This window comes from Cavia porcellus, unplaced genomic scaffold (assembly GCF_034190915.1).
Source record: "Cavia porcellus strain 051 isolate PalLab524CR breed Dunkin Hartley unplaced genomic scaffold, mCavPor4.1 scaffold_32, whole genome shotgun sequence".
Taxonomy (NCBI): Eukaryota; Metazoa; Chordata; class Mammalia; order Rodentia; family Caviidae; genus Cavia; species Cavia porcellus.
In genome coordinates this window covers 11955234-11969712 of record NW_026947515.1, presented here as the reverse complement: position 1 = coordinate 11969712, position 14479 = coordinate 11955234, and the positions used below count along the sequence as shown (strand labels likewise).

At 49.5% G+C, this 14479-nt stretch overlaps 1 protein-coding gene across 1 annotated transcript; it reads left to right on the top strand.

Moving 5' to 3' along the window:
• Positions 1-1707: 1707 nt before the first annotated feature.
• Positions 1708-13791, top strand: LOC100714182 (angiotensin-converting enzyme-like protein Ace3). Its single transcript, XM_003465307.3, has 13 exons — positions 1708-1911; positions 2299-2457; positions 2694-2781; positions 2918-3061; positions 3825-4016; positions 4104-4201; positions 4285-4457; positions 4797-5020; positions 5151-5295; positions 7089-7187; positions 7666-7788; positions 12800-12984; positions 13442-13791. The coding sequence occupies exons 1-13, from the start codon at positions 1708-1710 to the stop codon at positions 13789-13791; spliced, it is 2184 nt and encodes a 727-aa protein (XP_003465355.3).
• Positions 13792-14479: the final 688 nt, after the last annotated feature.

Genomic DNA, 14479 nt, shown 5'->3' with positions numbered 1-14479 from the left:
CTTCTCTTCTCTACACTGTTGTTTTGACTCTAGATCCCGGAAGTCCACACTTTGTTGGCAGCCTCTACTCCACCATTTTAGGTTTCCTCCTTTTTACTTTTGATGATGTTCTTTGATGCATAAAAATTTTAAATTTGATGAAGTTCGATTCATCTTTTTGCTGTTTTTACTGCCTGTGCTTTTCATGTCATGTCCAGGAAATCACTGCGGACACCAATGACATTCAACTTTGCCCTTTGTTATCTTCTAAACATTTTATTAGATTTTTCTTTTTTGGATTTCATTGCATTTTGAGTTAGGTGCCACAGGTGCCCTCCTCACATCTCTAGCAATCGACAGTCGCCTTTCCTCCTTTCCAGTTCAGCTCTGCATTTTGTATTTTCATTATGTTTTTATCATGCATGTTTTCAGGCTTGAAGCTGTAAAGACTTCCCTGTGAGCTCTGTTGAGCAGTTTAACCAGAAATGTCAGATTTTTGTCTTGCTTTTCTTATATTTCAAATATATTGTGACCACAGAGTTCCTATTTGGGGGATTATTTGTTCAGTTTCTCTGGTCATGGTCACAGCTTATGTGAAAGGGCGAGTGGCCCTGGGCTGAGAATGACACAGGACAGGGGGCGGCTGTGAGTGGAGGAAAATGGGAAGGACCTCTGTGGAGGGAAGATGGAGCTGCGCTCCTCAGACCACGTGTGTCAGAGTACTGGACAGTAACCAAGATGCGGCGGAGGGCTGAAGGCTGTGGCTGGTGCTAAGACACACATGGACAAGCAGCAGCCCCGTATATCCGCATCTCCTTCTACCTGCTGCTCCCTTGACTGCACATGTGTAATGCCCAGCTTTTCCTGCAGAAGCAGCTCTAAAGGTGAGAAGAAACGCCCTGAATAGCTCCAGGCATGACCATATGTCCCATGAAACACACAAGGAAAGATCAAAACATGTGAATGTAAGAGGGCAATTCAGATGAACCTAGGGAAACAATGAGATTTCCAGAGCCTGAACACCCAGAAATGTCATGTATTTATCCATGCTCCATGCACCCACCCATCATTCTACAAATCTATTTAGAGGCAACCCTAGCATTGCAAGGTGAGGGGTCTCATCAACCTCTGGCTAAGGTCCAAGAGCGGCTCCAAACTGAGCATGGTGACACTCGCCTGTAATCCCAGCACTTGGGAGGCTGAGGAAGGAGGATCATTGCAAGTTAGAGACCAGCCTGGCCTACAAAATGAGCTCAAGCCCAGCATGAACTGCACAGCGAGACTCTGTCTCAAAAGCACATTAAAAAAAAACAAAACAGGGGTTCCAACCCCACCCCACTCTTTCTACTTGCAGAAGAACCCAAGTGGAAAGAGGAGTTCTGTTTTAAAAGTCCAGAGTCCTAAGTTCTCTGCTTGGCTTTGTAGCCTGACTGTTCTGAATCCCAGAGACCTCCTCAGCTATAAAACGGGACAGTTAACAGAGCATGGGTGGAGACTTTCCAGATTGAACATTCCAGGTCAGACCCTTAAGCCACTGATGTTATAATACAGAATTTGCTTGTGAATGGCACAAAGCTCCTCCCAGCTCTGCTGTTCTCTTCATCATGGGAACAAGATGGACTCATCCTGGATCTTCCCTACTTGCGATTGTGTACTATGGGCAGATCTTGGCACAGTTTAGGATTGTGGGTGATGCAAATTTAGGTGTGACTACAGACCTAAAGGACTATGGGAACAGACAAGGGCTCTGGGTGGGGACAGGGGCCCCCAGAATCACATAACCCCCTTCCTGCAGCTGTGCCCTACAATGAAACTGAGGCAAAGCGGTTCCTGAATTATTATGAACAAACAGCCAATACTGTGTTGAAGGAGTTTGTGGAAGCCACTTGGAACTATGTCACCAACATCACCAAGCCAAATCGAGAGGAAATGGTATGGTTCCACCTTCCTGCCGCCTACTCTTTCTGTCCTTCCTCTTCTCAGGGGTTATTGGGAATTAGGACTCACACGTGCTGACCCCTGTCTAGAGTCAGAGGAAAGAGGGAAGCTGCGAAGCACATGTTAAAGTGAGCTGCAAGCTCCAGGTCTCTTAGTGGCCCCAAACTTGTTTTACATAAGAGTCTGATGGTTCTTCTTCCTTTTTAAATCCTTCTTCCTTGCTTATAGGAACCCAAGATCCTCTTAGTAAACCTTCAATGATTTTGGCCCCTTAAAATGGGATTTGGGAGTGGGAAGGGGAGTCATGGCCCTGGGAGTTCAATGGGGACACCAACTGCCTTTCTCAACCTGCCACAACAAATGTGGTGACCTTCTTTCCAGCTTCAGAAGGAACTAGAGACATCCCAGTTCATGAAATACTTTAGCACCCGGGCCCACCTGTTTAACATCACCCAGATCCAGGACCCAACAGTGAAGCGCATGCTGAGTAAACTGAAGGAAACTGGCAAGGCGGCCTTACCATATGAGGAGCTTTGGGAGGTGATGGACAGAGCCCCAGGACTCCAGGCACACACTCCCTAGCCCAGGGATGGGTGGATCATACCTGGTGGGGAACCAGTGTCTGGGGCAGGAGGTGAACAGTCAGAGCAATAGCAAATTTCCTGTATGGGAGGAGGGTGGGTGTTTGAAACAGACCCATCCCTTCTGGTTTGTGGAGTTAGTGCTACTGGCAGCTCAGGGCACAGGCCTGTCCTGGGTGACACTTGTCCCCCTAGTACAACAAGCTTGTGGCCTACATGGAAACAGCATACAACCTGGCCAAAGTGTGCCTGGATGAAAGGCCCTGCATGATCCTGGAGCCTGGTAGGTGCCCAGGCCCTGCCCCATCTGGGGCTCCCCCAAGCCTAACTGTGCTCCCTTGGAGAAAGGCACCTGGGGTGGATAATGGCAGAGGCGGGAGAGACATGGGAGTCCCATGTGACTTCTTTTCTGGACACAGATCTCCAAGAAGTCATGGCTACCTCCAGGGACCACAGAGAGCTGCTATGGGCCTGGGAGGGCTGGCGAGACTCTGTGGGTCGCCAACTCCGCCCCATCTTCTGGCAGTGTGTGGAGCTCAGCAACAAAGCTGCACAACTCAATGGTGAGCAGTCTGGATGCAAGTGGGTCACAGGAAAGTACTCAACAAGGGGCAAAGTTGAGTCTTCAGAGGGAGGCACAGGATCCCAGACCCTCAGGTGCAGGCCTGTAGCTGGGCCCCACAAATGTCAATAGAGTAGCTACTATGTACTGGATGCTACAGAGGTTCTGAGTCTAACTAGGTGAAAAATAGAAGCATGCTTGTCCTGTGGGCTTGCAGTCCTGTAAGGAAATACCGTGGTCAAGACACACTCGTCTTTAACACCACTTATGATGATGGTGCAGAGATGGTGCTGAGGGAGGAAACGAGGAAAGCCTCCAGCACTTACTCATGCTCAAAACACGGCCAAAAGCCAGCCAGGCAGGAAGAAAATGGCCCCCTGGGAGAGAGGCAGAGTTTGGACAATCTGAAAGAAGCCCATATGGCCACTGGGCTGTGGTTGAGGGAGGGCCCAAGCTGGGTGACAGAGGAAAGGAGGCTGCAGGCATGGTGAGGATGAGGAGGGACTCACTGTGAGCTAGAGAGGGCAGAGCCTTGAAGGCATGGAAAGGAGCTCACACTGGGGCTTCGCTTCAAGCTCTTTCCTCTCTGATCTGACCCAACATGGATATCGGCCTTGGCAGGTAATAGTCCCATTTTGTAGATGAAGATCCAGACAACCAGGGAGCTTGAACAGCTTCCCAAGGAGGCACCTAGGTCTCCGACCTGCAAGACCGGGCTAAGGTGGGTAGGGTGAGTGCCTGGCGAGTCCCCTCTCCTGCCCTAGGGTACAAAGACATGGGACAACTGTGGCGTGCTAAGTACGAGTCAGACACCCTGGAGCAAGACCTGGAGCAGATTTACCAGGAGCTGCAGCCTCTCTACCTAAATCTGCATGCATATGTGCGCCGTGCCCTGTACCGCCACTATGGGCCTGAACTCATCAGTTTGAGGGGACCTATCCCTGCCCACCTACTGGGTAAGGGTCTGCTGATTGCAGGGATGGGTATTCAGTCAGCAGGCAGACTATTGTCACCTCCTCTTAAACCTTCCACTCTCCTTCCAGGTGACATGTGGGCTCAGTCCTGGAACAACATCCTAGACATGGTTCTGCCTTTCCCTAAGAAGCCCCCCGTAGACATCACACACATGATGAAACGCCAGGTCAGTGCTTGGCCCCTGGATGTCCCTACCCTCCAGTCCCTGGAACAATAGGGCAGTGTACATGTTTTCCCTCCCCGCCACAGCACTGGAGATCTGAGAAAATGTTTGAAGAGGCTGACAAATTGTTCACCTCCTTGGGGATGGTGTCTGTCCCATCCGATTTCTGGAAAAAGTCAATGCTGGAGAGGCCGACCGATGGACGGTCGGTGGAATGTCAGGCCTCTGCCTGGGACTTCTACACTGGCAATGACTTCAGGTAACTATCATCAACATGGCCAGCTGCTAGAACTACAATTCTACATCCTCATCCCATCCCACATCTGCCTGTCACAGGCCACATTAAGGGAGGAGTCAGGACGGGAGGGCCCAGCCAAGGGAGGGGAGATGTAAGCCAGAAGTACAGAAGGGGAGATGGACGCGGAAGCCATGGTCTTGGTCACTGATTGGATATAGGGCCTGGAGTGGGAAAGACAGCAACCAAAGCCCTCTGATCCCCAGCCTGTTCATGCCAGTTCCTTAAAGAGGTCTGAACTGAGGAGTTTACCCATCTGCCCAGCGCATTTTCATGCTCTTGATCTTTGTCCTTTAGCTCTAGGGTCAAGAAATGCACTGAAGGGGCCCTAGAAGACATGCTGTCTGTCTTCCACCTGATGGGTCATATCCAATACTTCATGCAATACCAGAACCTGTCTGTAATCTTCCGGGAAGGTGCCAACCCTGCTTTTGAAGAGGCTGTGGGGACAATGGTCACACTCTCTTCCTCTTCCCACAGGCACTTGTTCAGCACAGGCCTGATCAGCCTCTGGCAGCAGGACTCAGGTTGTGGGGATCAAAGGGACAATAGGAAGGCAGCCTGAGCCTGGGGTTGCAGCTTGAGGGGAGTGGGTGGGGCCATCCAGGGAGGGAGAGCTCTGGAGCTACCCACTAATTGCCCTGACCTCATCCCCAGAGGAGGAAGTCAATTACCTGATGAGCATGGCCCTGGAGAAGATTGCTTTCATCCCCTTCAGCTATATAATGGACCTGTTTCGCTGGAAGGTCTTTGATGGCACCATTGAGAAGAACATCTACAACCAGGAGTGGTGGAACCTCAGGTGGGAAGGTGCTCCTCTGGACTTTCAGCTCCCCCACACATGGTGTAGGTAGAGCTTGACTACCACTGCCAGAGGGTGATGGTGGCCTCGCCTTTAAAAGCAGAGTAGGGTACAATGTTGGTGACTCTTGGGCTTAGAGAAACCCCAAGGCAGTGTGGGATGTTTGCTGCCAGCAGACAAAAGCACCCATGCTGTAGTGCACAGAGCCAGTGTGGGGAATCCTGAAGCCTCATTCTGAATCTGGCACCAGCACTGAGCTGGTCTCAATCTCTCCAGCTTCAGTCTCCTTTGTGAAAAAGGCATCCTGACAGGCTTCCCCTGTTCCTTGGTTGGCTAGGAAACTCCCATCATGATTGCTCCTGGAATTCCTCAAGAACAGAACATTGACCACCAAGCAGGCCCCCTTACCTCTCTCCTACCTTCTTCCCACAGTGAGGCCGGGAAGACAGATGAACAGGGCCTCAGCACTTGTCCTCTGGGAAAGAGTGGCCATAGCAGGGAGGCAGGCTCCCTGCCCTAACACACAGGTCTGGCTGCCAGAGGCTTGGCATCCCAAAGCTTTCAAAGGAGTTTGCCTGCAGTCAGGCAGGTCATTTTGGTTGGATATTAAATACGGATGAGCAGAGCTTCTCCCTATCCACCAGGTGTCATAATGACTGGGTTACGGCTGCTGGACAGGATGACACGGACTACTGTGTGAGACCTGCAGCTCCTCTGCTACCACTCTGTATTGTCCTCATTCAAAATGATTACTTCCCCGCAGCAGTGTCCAGCACTCACAGAGGTTACATGTTCAGGTTGAGGTCACACCCTAGCAGGGGCAGAACTGGGTGCTCCTCCTCCTCCTCTTGTTCTCCTACCCCCGGCCCATGATTTCAAGTGCAGGTCTCTCTGGTGGAGTCCACAATGCCCTGACTTTGTTTCCTCCAAGAGCACTTCCCCTCACTACCCCAGCTCTCTGAGGCATCCAAAAGGAGCCCTGTCCTTTCTCTACCAGCCACACTCACCTCCAACCAGCCAATGAGCTCCAGGGCTGAATGACGGTTTGCTGCCTGGGCCTTGAGCAAGGAACCTCCAGAAGAACCTCCCAACAGTCTACTCACCCCGGGATGGTTCCCAGGTACCAGTGAACCAACAGTACAACACCAAGTCTCCCAATGACGTTGTCAAATGTCACATCATTTTACTCCCCGTTTTACAGTCATTGTATACGAAGGCTCAGTGACAGTCAGTCCCACAATCTCCCACAGCAGCACAGTGCAGAGGACCAGCACAGCCTCATGCAGTCAGTCTGCCAGTGACTAGTGCTGGGTCCTAAGTCCACTTAGTTGATTTCTAAATCTTGGTTTCCTCATCGGTGCAAAGGGCACAATAATAGTAGTACCATGCCACAGGCATGTTTCTTTGGTGTCGTCTTAGCACTATTTACTAGAGGAAGTTACCTCATTCCTGCCCCATAATCTGTTCCCTTTCATTAGGATGGATGCAAGCAGAGACTTGGCCTTGCTCCTTTCCTCTGTGACACCTCTCCAGAACCTAGGCCTGTGTTGAGAGAGTGCAGGAGTCCATACACACAGCTCAGAGCGTAGAGGAAGTGCTCAATATTATCTGCTCTTATGGTTTCATTCTGATTCCCAATCCAAAGTGTTTTCAGTTATTTAATGAATGAAAATATATCGACTATTGTCTGCAAGCCAGGTCCAATTGCAGTAGACCACCCAGGTCCTTTGAAAAACCGTATGCTCTGAGATCCTTCAGGGACCTCTACCAGGACCTTGTTTTTCTCCTGCCAGGTTAAAGTACCAAGGCCTGTGCCCACCTGTTCCTCGGACAGAGGATGACTTTGACCCAGCTGCCAAGTTCCATGTACCTGCCAATGTACCCTGCACGCGGTAAAGCTCTGGGCCCTATCAGCAGAGTCAGCTCTGGAGGTGGGCTTTGGGAGGCATGGGATGAGGCTGCCGATATCTAGCAAGGCCCTGGGTCCAAATGCTACCTGTTCCTCTGTCTACCTTTTCCCACCAGATTGCACAGCCTTCTTAGGTCTGTGCCCTGCAGTCCTTTGGGTTTCTCCATTAGATCCTGTGTGAAGGGCAGAGAAGGTGGGAATATTCTAATCCAAATCCTCCCTGTTGCCCAGGGGAGAAAGGAAAGGGGAAGGTTAGGGTTGGGGTCACCACTGGTTCACAAAGCTACACAAGGAAGGTCCTTGTATTCTAGGCCAACTCAAGACAGGCCTTGCCCAGGCAGCCTGCATCAGGTGGTGACTGTTGGCATGCACCCTGGCATGCAGACCGGAGCTGCCTAGGCTGAAGTGGCCTGGGGTTTCTCAACCCTGATCCTATCCCCCAACCTTCCCTTGTGTTCCAGATATTTCATTAGGACGGTGCTCCAGTTCCAGTTGCATGAAGCTCTGTGCAATGCCTCGGGCTACGTGGGTCCACTGCACCAGTGTGACATCTATGGCTCAAAGACAGCTGGGAGGATCCTCGGGTGAGTGGCCTCTTCCCTCATTTGTCCTCAGCTGCTCTGTTTCCCTTGGAAGCAGCACTGCTCAAGGCCCCCTTTCCTCACCCAGCCTCCTTGGGCTACCAGGGCAGAACTTCACTGAGCTTCCATCCTGCTGCTAGATCACCCTCATGTCAGACTGCACTCTTTCCTACATGAATTGGAGCACATTTCTTCTTACTGACCACTTTATGGTCAGACACTATTGGACCCCTTCTGCTAATAACCACACACACAGACATACAGACACTCAATCAAACCATCTCTCCTGCTCTGTGGTGTTTCCTTTTGTTTCATTGTGCTCTTGAAGTAGACTAGGAGAGGCTGGTGAACCTGAATCGAAAGCACAAAGCTCTTCTTAAGACACACCAGGCTCTCTGATGAGTGTTCTTACTGTTTTATACTAGTAGCGCTTAGCTTTGCGAAATAAATATTACTATCTCTATTTTACAAATAATGCAACCAGAGGTCAGGGAGGCCACAAGATGAGGACTCCCTGATGCAGCAAGAAGCAAAACCATGCTTTGAACCCAGAACTGATTCCAAAACATTCTTTCACACTGTTTCCTCCATCAGTTAAAGGGTAATAGCCTTGGTGAAATTAACTTCAAGTCTACTTCAGCCACTGAGATGTGCAGCCCATCCACTGATGTGGGCTTTTTCCCATTGATTTCCACTAATTTCAATGTGTCTGTTTCACTAATTGGTCAAGGTTGCTTTAAATCTTACTCATGTTCCCAGAAGATTCAGAATGTCACCTCATTTAGTATCCTCTGCATACTTAATGAGCGTACTTGTGAGTCTACCATGCAGTATGCCTGTAGCCAGCAGGCCAGATGGAATTGCAATGCTGGCTCCCTGGGCTTTACTCACAGGACGGGATGAATCTTGCATTACCAACATCTCCCTTGTCTATTTGTTCTGTACCTTTTCTTACTATGAGGGGGCATTCTGGGTGATTCCTAGCTTTGAGCTTTTCTGAGTATGTTCAATACAAACGTACCTCTCTACTCCTTGTATTCTTGTCCCCTCATGTATTCACCCAGCAAAAATGTACTCGTGCCAGTGCCAACCAACCACCCTGAGTCCAGCAGGGGGGAGCAGATCTGAAATAATTAGACTCCACACAATGAGAGAGGTGTGGAAGGCCTTGGTGGAGGGTTAAAAGATTGTGTTTGGAAACCAAGGAAGGATCTCTGTACCAAGAATAGCAGATGTCTGTTTTCTTTACATCAGCTCACTTTAATTCCTCCTTCTCCCACCTCCTTGCTGCGCATTAGACCTTGGCCATTCTCACCACTTCCGTCCTCCACCCACCCTGGTGTAGAGGGCTGTCAGGGTCTGACTGGCTCCAAAGTAGACGACCAGTCATACCCCACCCTCACTCACCAGTCCTGCTACATCGCCATCCAGACCCCCGATCCAGGAAGATACTGACCCTTCCAAACTGACAGCTTCAAACATCACTTTCTGGGCAGTGGGAGGATGAGAGGCTCCTCAGAAATGAGGATATTACAAGTTTGTGAACATTGAAATGGCAGCAAAGTGGAATGTGGGCTGCACGAGGGAGAGAGAAAAGACAAGGTGCTAATTGGGCAGGAAGGAAAAGCAGTGGTTACTGCACCTGGCCAGGTTGGCCTGCTGCATTATACACCAATCAATGAGCAAGAGAGTATCATAAAAGAGAAAGAATGAGAGGAGTCACTCAACTCTCAAGGCTAGGACATGGGGATATCCATGAGCTCAGGCATGTTGTAATTGGAGGTTAACTAAAAGCAACTTAGTGGTAGAGCACCTAATATAACAAGCATGAGGCCTGGGTGTAACCCTCAGGATCACCACCAAAGATTTAACCTAACAGACATGAGACCTGGGTACAATCATCAGGATCAACACCAAAGATTTAACCTAACAAGCATGAGGCCCTGGGTGCAGTCCTCCGGATCACCACCAAAGATTTAACCTAACAGGCATGAGGCCTGGGTGCAGACCTCAGGATCCCCACCAAGGATTTAACCTAACAAGCAAGAGGCCCTGGGTGCAATCGTTAGGATCACCACCAAGGATTTAACCTAACAAGCATGAGGCCCTGGGTGCAGTCCTCCGGATCACGACCAAAGATTTAACCTAACAAGCATGAGGCCTGGGTGCAGACCTCAGGATCCCCACCAAGGATTTAACCTAACAAGCAAGAGGCCCTGGGTGCAATCGTTAGGATCCCCACCAAGGATTTAACCTAACAAGCATGAGGCCCTGGGTGTAACCCTCCGGATCACCACCAAAGATTTAACCTAACAAGCATGAGGCCTGGGTGTAACCCTCCGGATCACCACCAAAGATTTAACCTAACAGGCATGAGGCCTGGGTACAACCATCAGGATCAACACCAAAGATTTAACCTAACAAGCATGAGGCCTGGGTGCAGTCCTCCGGATCACCATCAAAGATTTAACCTAAAAAGCATGAGGCCTGGGTACAATCATCAGGATCAAGACCAAAGATTTAACCTAACAAGCATGAGGCCCTGGGTGCAGTCCTCTGGATCACCACCAAGGATTTAACCTAACAAGCATGAGACCCTGGGTGCAGTCCTCTGGATCACCACCAAGGATTTAACCTAACAAGCATGAGGCCCTGGGTGCAGACCTCAGGATCACCACCAAGGATTTAACCTAACAAGCATGAGACCCAGGGTGCAGTCCTCCGGATCACAACCAAAGATTTAACCTAACAAGCATGAGGCCTGGGTGCAGACCTGAGGATCCCCACCAAAGATTTAACCTAACAAGCATGAGGCCCTGGGTGCACTCGTTAGGATCACCACCAAGGATTTAACCTAACAAGCATGAGACCCAGGGTGCAGTCCTCCGGATCACGACCAAAGATTTAACCTAACAAGCATGAGGCCTGGGTGCAGACCTCAGGATCCCCACCAAGGATTTAACCTAACAAGCAAGAGGCCCTGGGTGCAATCGTTAGGATCACCACCAAGGATTTAACTTAACAAGCATGAGGCCCTGGGTGTAACCCTCCGGATCACCACCAAAGATTTAACCTAACAAGCATGAGGCCTGGGTGTAACCCTCCGGATCACCACCAAAGATTTAACCTAACAAGCATGAGGCCCTGGGTGTAACCCTCCGGATCACCACCAAAGATTTAACCTAACAGGCATGAGGCCCTGGGTGCAGTCCTCCGTATCACCACTGAAGATTTAACCTAACAAGCATGAGGCCTGGCTGCAATCGTTAGGATCACCACCAAAAAATAAATAGATGAATAGATAATTAGGTTCATTTCAAAGAGTTTATTCAGGATTTCTCTCCGTTTCACAGCAAGGTAGGAAAAAGGTTTCACTGCTCTTTTGCCTTTTGTGAAATGAAGTCTTGCTGTGTACTCCTGGTTACTTTAAAACTCTAGACTCAAGAGGCCCTTCACTTCACCTTCCAAATTATGTGGAACCATAGGGAGCATTTCACTGAATCTGATATGCCTAATGCATCTTAAAATTTGATTTTGCTACCTTTGACTCATCCCCTTCCATCCAAACACCCTGCCCAGGTCCTAGGAATGGAGAATCAAAGTGGACCCCATTCCCAAACTCTCTCTACCTCACCCTGACAGCTGTGGAGGGTGGGTCTGGCTTTGTTCAGGAGCCTGTGATTGTCACTTTAGACTTGGTGGTCCCAGGCAATGCCAGCTGACAGCTTTGCAGTCTCTGGCCTCCTGTGCTGTCTGCACCAGGTGCAGGTTTGACTCAGCTCACACATCTTGCCACATCAACCTATAGTCTTCTTTCTGAACAGTTAGATTTTAAGTAACTGAAGCTTCCCTCTTCTGTCTTTTTCTTTTTACCTAAGACACAGCATCTGACCAAACTCTCTAGTCACGGGTTTTGTATTTTGCTTTTTTTTTTTTCAATTGTAGCAGGTTTTTAGCTTAATCTTTTCTTTCAGTCTTGACCATCTTTTACCTTAATTTTTTGGGACCATAACTACACTTTCCTGCAGGAGGGTCTGCCAAGAATCCACTAATCTTTAGTTTACCAACCTCATTCCCTCCCAGTTATTAAGTGATGTGTATAAGTTTTTGCAAGTTACAAAGTTCTCCTCAGTCATTATGTGATTTAATCCTCACTGTGGGGAAGTTTTCATGGAACCCATTTACTGAAGAGAAAATGCAGTCCATGAGAGGCTTTAAGTTGTATACCAGAAGTTACACATGCAGAAGTAGCAGGGCTGGTTTTCATTCTGGGTCTGTTATCCCAAACTCTGTTGGTTCCATGTGGGCCTCCAAGCCTCACCTTTTTATTGGTCAGATCAGGGAATGACAAGTTGAGAAGGACCAGCATCTCTACCAGTCACTGCCCTGCCGTGTGTAGGGTGAAGAGCCTGGAGCCCTGGCTTTGGCATAGCCTGTACCCCTACTGAGCAAGTGCAGTGGGCCAAGCCAAGGTTCTACCACCTGCTACCTAGTGCTGGGTGTGTCTTGAGACAGCAGAATTTGTGTAGTGCTTCAGGTGATACACACAATATCTCCCACATTCTTCAATCTTAAACCTTCCTAAACTGTAAGACCAGAAAGGATTGAAGAGCTGCTTCTGCCCACTGACACTGAACACTTCACAGGAAACTGTGGCTCACACTTCGTGTCTATCTGATTCTGGGAGAATAATGATCACAACTGTTTAATAAACATCAGTGGCAGTTAATAGTTAACATTTATTGCCTCTCAGCATTGTAGCAAACCTATAAGGCAGATACTGGTATTGTCTTGATTTTGTGAATACTGAAGCTGAGGCTCAAACAGCTACTAAGTGGCTGAGCTCAACTTCAAATTCAGATGAGTATATTTCAAAGCTGGTGATTGTGTCCACTATGCTGAGCTCTGTGGGAGGAGTCTGGCTGGCAAAGCCTGGAGGGACACCAAGTAGTCATAGCAGTACTTGTGGACACACCCCCACACACAGCCTTACAGTTATCCTTACATCCTCCAGGAATGCCCTGAAGCTGGGCTCGAGCAAGCTCTGGCCAGAGGTTCAAAAGGAACTGACTGGGCAGTCCGTTATATCTACCAGTGCCATCATGACCTACTTCAAGCCACTGCTGAACTGGCTAGTGGCTGAGAACGTGCGACAGGGTGAAATCCTAGGCTGGCCTGACTACACCTGTTTCTTTTCAGGTTAGTTAATCTGATTCTGAGCCCAGCCTTAGTGTAACCCTAGGCCCTAGCCTGCTCTTTGCTGGGCCATTCTCTATGCCAACTCAGCCATAACTCTCAGGCTGTCCATTGCCCAGCTTGAGTGGGCAGAGCCCTGCTGCTGGCTAACTTTTCTGTACTTGGCCTGAGTATAGCCATGCCCAGCCCTGGCTCAGTTGCTTCTTGCACACCACCCAGCTAGATTGCCAGGCTGGTGTCTGAGCACAGGGTCAGCATCTTGCCTCCTGACTAGGTTCCCTGGTGTATGTCACCTTACCTATGCCCATATCTTTCTCTTCCTTCTATTCTTTCACATCCTCCTTCTCACCCATGACCTGAGGCTGACAGACAAGTCCAGTAGCAGTCAGATCCCCCAACAGCCACAGGAAACTTAGGGCCCACTTGCTAGGCCCACCTGCTCTGTTCCTGTCTTCCACAGAAAGAAGTACAAACAAGGTGGCATTACTGGGTCTGCAGATGAAGCATGACCAGGTTATATTCGTGCTGTCGATACTTGTGGGTGTGAGTTTTGTCCTGTTGCTGGTACTCCTGGGCCTGGCCTACAGGTTGTACTTCCTAAAAAGATGGTCAGGCGACCAAGACACCCTGATATTCAGCACCCTGCCTTATACCTACTTCTTGGGTGTGCGCATGGAGCCCCGAAAAGCTACTCGAAGACAGTGGATTCTGCTGGGCATCTTCTTGATCCTGCTGCTGAGAACCATCAGCCTAACCATTTGGATCTCCACACACAACCGCAAGATGTCTTCACAAATGAGAGCTGACTAGTAGAGCAAGGACTAGTCACCAATGACACTGGTAAGGCTGAGGGACAGGGAGGGCCTGAACCCAGGAGAGTGGATGGTAAAGAGGGAAAGATCTGAAGGCATAGGGCCCGACTGGGTGCTACTGCGGCAGACCTGGATACATATGGTGCTTTGATTGTGTGTTTGCAAACCCAAATGTGAGGCTCTGTGCACAGGAAATAGCTCTGTGTTCCAGGCCACACTAGCCACCCTCCCCAAGGTTCAGGATACACAGTTTTATTTAGCTAGTAGCTGTGTCCTTTGAATTGGCTTCAACCCCACATTCTTCAAATAGCCTAGATTTGGCTTACCAATGCAGATATGGGGTTTGGAAGGGTATGTGGGACTTGGCTGGGTCTGCAGAACCCTAGAACTCTGTTCTAGTTAGAAAAAGCACCTTGCTTCAGCCCCCTTACAAAATGGCCCCAAGTAGCACTGGACATTCCTTTAAACTTGGTGATATCTAGTTTATAAGCACTGTGTACCATGCACCTCTTCAGTGATCTGGCCCTGTGTTTGGCTGCATAGTGTGCTGTGGTCCTAATCAGTTCTTTGTTGGCCACGTGAGATCCAAGTAGTCTCACACACTGCCCAGTGGTTCTCCCTAACCCAGCACAGGCCCTCTCGAATGGAGACAGTGGGTAGCTGGGCATTAAGCCAGGAATGATTAA